Source organism: Antennarius striatus, chromosome 1, assembly GCF_040054535.1.
Source record: "Antennarius striatus isolate MH-2024 chromosome 1, ASM4005453v1, whole genome shotgun sequence".
Lineage (NCBI taxonomy): Eukaryota > Metazoa > Chordata > Actinopteri > Lophiiformes > Antennariidae > Antennarius > Antennarius striatus.
In genome coordinates this window covers 17445826-17452034 of record NC_090776.1, presented here as the reverse complement: position 1 = coordinate 17452034, position 6209 = coordinate 17445826, and the positions used below count along the sequence as shown (strand labels likewise).

At 42.9% G+C, this 6209-nt stretch overlaps 1 protein-coding gene across 4 annotated transcripts; it reads left to right on the top strand.

Moving 5' to 3' along the window:
* Nucleotides 1-252: 252 nt before the first annotated feature.
* rcn1 (reticulocalbin 1, EF-hand calcium binding domain) lies at nucleotides 253-6209 on the top strand. Of its 4 annotated transcripts, none has more exons than XR_011035114.1 (7): nucleotides 253-727; nucleotides 1400-1593; nucleotides 1676-1854; nucleotides 3128-3188; nucleotides 4777-4976; nucleotides 5104-5360; nucleotides 5482-6209. XR_011035114.1 is itself a non-coding variant. In XM_068312078.1 (7 exons), the coding sequence occupies exons 2-7, from the start codon at nucleotides 504-506 to the stop codon at nucleotides 5209-5211; spliced, it is 966 nt and encodes a 321-aa protein (XP_068168179.1). In that variant the 5' UTR covers nucleotides 260-382; nucleotides 451-503; the 3' UTR covers nucleotides 5212-6209. The 4 variants fall into 4 exon arrangements, 3 of the variants coding, with proteins under 3 accessions (XP_068168171.1, XP_068168179.1, XP_068168187.1); XM_068312078.1 differs by having other exon boundaries at nucleotides 260-382; nucleotides 451-727; nucleotides 5104-6209; XM_068312086.1 differs by having other exon boundaries at nucleotides 263-382; nucleotides 461-727; nucleotides 5104-6209.

Genomic DNA, 6209 nt, shown 5'->3' with positions numbered 1-6209 from the left:
AGTGACCACTCAATGGTACGACTGAGAGCATGACACTGTATATAGTAATGTTATCAAAAAAATGTCTGATGCCAGCTCCTGAATTCGAAAAATGAGCTTGCAACGTGGCGCCCGAATTCCTCTCGTGTTACCGACATTCCGCGGACCAATGGCAGAGGTCCTCTCTGCAAAAGGGGTTGGGCGTACCCTCAACGAACGCTGTGATTGGCTGCGTGTGAGTCTTGCAGCACACCCGGCTTGGTTGCATCCCTCTCACAGGGGAAGCGACAGGTTTACTCACGCCGCTTGGTTTATGGCTGTAGGTGTTCCACCGAGGACTCTGTGTAGGTTCAGGTGCCGTTTACAGGACCGGTTCACGGGGGAGTTCGCGTCCAGACGAGAGGTAGAAAACGGTTGTGTGTGTCGGTACAAGCACAGTCGTTTGCTTTCTGTTCATTGTGGCGTTTCCAGGCCTGTTTAGAGTCACCAGCGAGAGAAAGCCAGCTTCATCCCCTCCGTGACTGATGGACGTCCTCGGCTTCGTGTGTGCTCTGCTCCTTTGCGACGCTGCTGTGCACTCCAAGCCGACGTTAAGAAAAGACAGAGTTCTTTATCACGACCCCGAACTGGCCAGGCAAGCTTTCGAAGACAATAATAGCTTCCAGTACGACCATGAGGCCTTTCTAGGCAAAGAGGAGGCCAAAACGTTCGATCAGCTCACCCCGGAGGAGAGCAAAGACAGGCTCGGGTAAGGACACCCCCCCAGGTGTGGATCATGATATCTGTGGCTCATCAGGTGTGGGGCCCACCGGCGTGTTGTTGATGGAAATCACTTAACTTCTATTTGAGTGTATCGTGTGCAACTGTTCTGGGCATTAAGATTTGAACAACATGAGCTGCAGCGCCTGAGAACGGCGTGCATGCCTGCAAGACAGTGCTGAGGGTACAACAATAATATTCACACACTTGGTTAATTGCTTTGCCCTGAATCTTAATTATAGAAAACCATAAAGTAATTATTTGTATGCGTGAAGTAGTTTGACAGTAGTTGCTGTCACTAACTCCATGTGCTACGTGGTTCATTCCCCCCCCCCACGTCACTGCTTGAGTGAATGACAAGTTGGCACCATGAAGCACGTTTCTCTCAGGGAAAAGTCCTTCCTGTGGTTGTGGGAGTGGGAGGATCCCTGTAACATCACAACGTGGCAACCCTGTTTTAAGACTACACCACAGCTATGCTGGAGCTTTTTTTTTTTTTCTTTTTTTTTTCCTTGAATGGGGGTTTACCTGCTCCTCCCTCTATGCCTATGGCCACGTTTTGAATCAGATCCATCATGTCCATCTTTGATAAAATGGTATCTAACTAGCAAATACTCTTGTCTTTTTTGTTGTTGTTGTTGTTGTTGTTGTTGTCTTACAGGAAAATAGTGGATCGGATAGATGGAGATACCGATGGGTACATCACCACAGCCGAACTCAAGGCTTGGATAAAACGTGTGCAGAAACGTTATGTGTATGAGAATGTGGCAAAGGTGTGGACAGATTATGATCTGAACAAAGACAACAAGATTTCATGGGATGAGTACAAGCAAGCTACTTACGGATATTATCTAGGTATGAGTGTTTTATTTGGCTTTCTTTGAATGTTAAACACATAACTGACTATTAAAATGTAAAACTTTATCGCCTTCCTTAGCCAACCCGGAGGAGTTTGACGACACAACAGACCAGTTCAGCTTCAAGAAAATGCTTCCCCGGGATGAGAGGAGGTTTAAAACCGCTGATCTGAACGGGGACTCTGCAGCCGACAGAGAGGAGTTCACATCCTTTCTCCACCCAGAGGAGTTTGAACACATGAAGGACATTGTGGTTCTGGTAAGCTCTTTGCTGACTACATGGTTGTCAGATATGTTGTAAATTGGTAGGGTGGCAAGACTCGCCTGTTTGTTGTCTCAGGGGATCTTTGCAGAAGGAGCATTAGGAGAATTATCGGCTATTAGATAGACTGGATGGATAAATGTGCTACATTTTGATAACTCCTTAATAAAAATTTTAACTCAACTAGGAAATGAATGAGTTTGAGATTTTTTTGGAACAGGTCCAGTGGGACAGGGCCCACTGTCCCATTTAAGATTTGATCTTTAAATATAAATCTAGCTTCACGGAACGGTTGCGTGGCAAATGTTAGCAGTAATGCACAATGCTGCTGTGTTCATAAAAGTTGTACTATCCATTTGACTAAGTTAATTATTAATCTGTCAATTTGATGAAGTCGCCAAACGTGACCGAAGAAGTGTTCTTCCAAGGGTGTGTCTTCAATGATTGTGGTGATTCTAGCCAATGCTAATAAGAGGCCTGGCTCTTGCATCATATCATATATCACATCATATCATGCATCATTTGAAAGAGAAATCTTTCACACAGTCATGCAACAAGAAGTTAGTGGTGGTGCATGTAGTCATGTGAAGAAACGTCATTCAAAGAATTTACTTTACTGCTACGGGAAGGAAAGGACTGTGTGCTACCTGCACAAACAACTGAGGGAGACATGTAGTTGTTTGTAGCAGGCATCGTGAATGAATGGAGAGGCTCGGCCAGTTAGAAATATTAACCATAAGAGATTTCCTTTTGTACCAAATAGCAAATATTAGTCCATTCTGCAATGGAACTGTTGTATATACACATATTGTAACATTGATGCTGAAATGCTATGTCATGAGGCCTTTATTCAGATCTATTGACAAACTGCAGCAAGCCTGCATTTTGGCTGGTGAGGGACTACGAATGTAATTCATTTCAAATATGTATTATCTGGTATTGGCCAAAGTAACAGTAATAGCAATAGTTATCTGTATAGCCTAGTGTGAAGCTCTCACCTGCAGGAAAGGATGCATACACTCATTTAGATCTGTGTCGCTGCATTCATGTGTCATGCAAGCATGAGATGTAATTACCATATATGTTTGTGTGAGTTGAGCTAATGGATAAGCTCACACGGCATTGCCGTCAGTGTGCCAGAGCAGCTGATCAGTCGTGTGGTCATCCCGCCTGAGGAGTTTCTATTTTATCATTCTGTTTCTGAAACCTGTCCTGTTTTTAAAACCTTGTGCCTCACTTAATTGATACGATCAACTCACTGTGAATGCAGGAAACCCTGGAAGACATTGACAAGAATGGCGACGGGCACGTTGATGAAGATGAATATATTGGTAAGTTTAGCAAAGCTATCAAAAATAAATGGAAACTAATTGATTCTTTGAAAAAAAAAATTAAAGTTATTTTTCTCTCAGAAATGGCTTACTTTCTCTCTGCATGCCATTTGTATAATATAATGTGCAAATCATCAAGTGCACGTATTTAAATTGCACATGAATCCATAAGCCTGCCAACTGGATTATTTTGTCCGATTTAGGGATCCTTATCTACATGAAAATGTCTGTCCACCGCTACTGGTCCCTGAAGGCCACATTTCCTTTTCATTATGTTGAGCAACACTAACGTTTCAGGTGATGTTATTGCTTAGTGCTGATGTAGGAAATTGTGGTTCATTAGATTGTGGTAGTTTCCTAAGAGACCCTGTGCCCACCTGATTTCCTGTTGTTTTGCCATGTTTGTTACAGTTCTGGAACCTTAGAGGTTTAGCTTGTAGCTAACAACAGTGTGTGACATGTGAAATCCAACTGTTAGCTTAAAAGCAGTGACTTATTTCTTTGTCACGGATGTTTAATGTTTTGCAGGTATGAATCCTTAATTACATTCCGCTTCAAAGCGGTGATGTATTTGTCAGCATTTGTGTGTTCGTCTGTCCGTTCGTCCGTCTGTTAGCCCACCAAATGTCTTCGCAACCGTTGCAGGTAGAAAGATGCAACAAAAAGCCTGTTACTCGGGTGGCAAAGTGAATGAAAATGAGATGATGACATTGACCTTGAGAACTAGGTCAAAGTCAAATTTAAACTGAAATTTACACTCAGGAACCCCATAAGATAGAAAAACTAAGGAGAAGACCAGTAGTACTAAGACCATGACCATGTGAGTAAGACCAAAGCTAGTGCTTTGACCTATGCAAGTAGGTCAGGGTGAAGAAGAGTATATCAGAAGTAGGTCAGAGGTGAAGAAACGTGAACAGGCAGGATGGAACGGGTGGAGAAAAGTGTCAGGTGTGATGTGTGATAGAAGAGTTTCAGCTGAAATGAAAGGAAAGGTGTACAAAACTGTGGTGAGACCAGTGATGTTGTTTGGTCTAGAGACAGTGTCACTGAGGAAAAGACAGGAGACAGAGCTGGAGGTAGCAGAGATGAAGATGCTGAGGTTCTCTCTGGGAGTGACCAGGATGGATAGGATCAGGAATGAGTACATCAGAGGGACAGCACATGTTAGAGGTTTTGGAGATAAAGTCAGAGAGCCCAGACTGAGATGGTTTGGACATGTCCAGAGGAGAGATAGTGAATATATTGGTAGAAGGATGCTGAGTTTTGAACTGCCAGGCAGGAGGCCTAGAGGAAGACCAAAGAGGAGGTTTATGGATGTAGTGAAAGAGGACATGAAGGTAGTTGGTGTGAGACAAGAGGATGCAGAAGACAGGGTTAGATGGAGGCAACTGATTCGCTGTGGCGACCCCTGAAGGGAAAAGCCGAAAGGAGAAGAAGAAGTAAGTCAGAGTAAAATTTTGAATTCATGGGTGCCACAGGATGTTGCAGTCTGACTGCCTTGGTTCTAGTTCATACCCGCAACTGTTTGTTGCAAGTGAAATTTGTCCATTGTAAAACTCAAGTATTCTCACCTTCTTCACTTTTTCAGCTGACATGTTTGCTCATGAGGATGGGGGTCCGGAACCGGACTGGGTCAAGACTGAGAGGGAGCAGTTCTCAGACTTCCGAGATTTGAACAAAGACGGTAAAATGGACCAGGATGAAATCCGCCACTGGATCATGCCACAGGACTATGACCATGCCCAAGCTGAGGCCAGACATCTGGTGTATGAGTCTGACCAGGACAAGGTATATTCTTTCAACTGCATCAACGTGTAATTGTTGACGATGTGATCAAACTGACGATTCATTTGAAGCTGTTCATTACCAGTTCAGAGTACGTCTCGCTCATCTTGTCTTTCCCCTCCATTCTCAGGACCAGATGCTGACCAAAGATGAGATCCTTGAAAATTGGAACATGTTTGTTGGAAGCCAGGCCACAAACTATGGAGAAGACCTCACCAGAAACCACGATGAGCTCTGAGGCGGCAGTCCAGATTGTGACGTGTGTGTACACGAGTGTACGAGAGGGTGTTGAAATGTCTTTGATTTCGAAGAGAGAACGACAAACTCCTGCACCTCTCCAATATTCCAACCACCACTCCATCCTTTCTGTACAGCAGCAGGACATATGTCAGTATTGAATTCTAAACACTGTAGATTCCAAACAAGAGGAGGAATGAGTGTCTGTCCTACCACTAACTCTAAGGGTCTCGATCAGTTTTATACTGACCGTTCTGTTTCTGACATTCAGGAGCGAATCCAGATCCAATGGACCTACTTTCCATCCATGGTGCCTTCCAGCCGCTTTGCCGGCTTTGCTGCCTCAAGAGATCTGTTTAGGTAGACTTTGATAAAACCTATCAAAGCTTAAGGATTACCTGAATTTTCAGGTACAGGAGCAGTTTTCGATAGTGATGGTAATGTGAAACAACAGTGCAGAACATTAATCTGATTTTATTTATTTATCAGTCATTATCTGAACATTAAGGTTTGACAGAAATACAGCGTTTAACTAGTCTTCCTTTAAGCCAAAAGAAAAATAATGCTTGTCTGTTTACAGTTTCCTTTGGCCAAATGTTTTGGATGTTTTTAGTGCTTTAATTAACTGGCATGGTCTTTGCACGCATTTGGTTTTTAGTTTTACTTGTGAAAAAAATTTTTTTCTTCATACTTGGTATGAAATGTATTTATTGATGTACTTAAAGCCAACAGTATGCTCCATGTTGATGTTGATATTTGAGCTGTAACCATTTACAACTGTCTGATTTATGGTTGTGTTTTTTTAATACTGTACTCCCACATGACTTGTTGCTTCCTGTTACTGAGGCCATCATTTTCACCATTTGTACCAAATTTGTTGTATTACGTGTTAACTACGTGGGGGGGGTTTTTTGGCCGATGCAGCATTGTCCCAAATCTTACTTGCATTGATATTCACAAAATAGCAATAAATCTTTAACATGTCTCCTGTTTCTACAT

Excerpts from the sequence above, each read along its gene's own strand:
- rcn1 (XM_068312070.1), top strand. The coding sequence starts at position 504 with ATGGACGTCCTCGGCTTCGTGTGTGCTCTGCTCCTTTGCGACGCTGCT. Across the intron at positions 1,855-3,127 it reads TGAAGGACATTGTGGTTCTG|GAAACCCTGGAAGACATTGA; the intron begins GTAAGCTCTTTG and ends CTGTGAATGCAG. Across the intron at positions 4,977-5,103 it reads ATGAGTCTGACCAGGACAAG|GACCAGATGCTGACCAAAGA; the intron begins GTATATTCTTTC and ends CTCCATTCTCAG.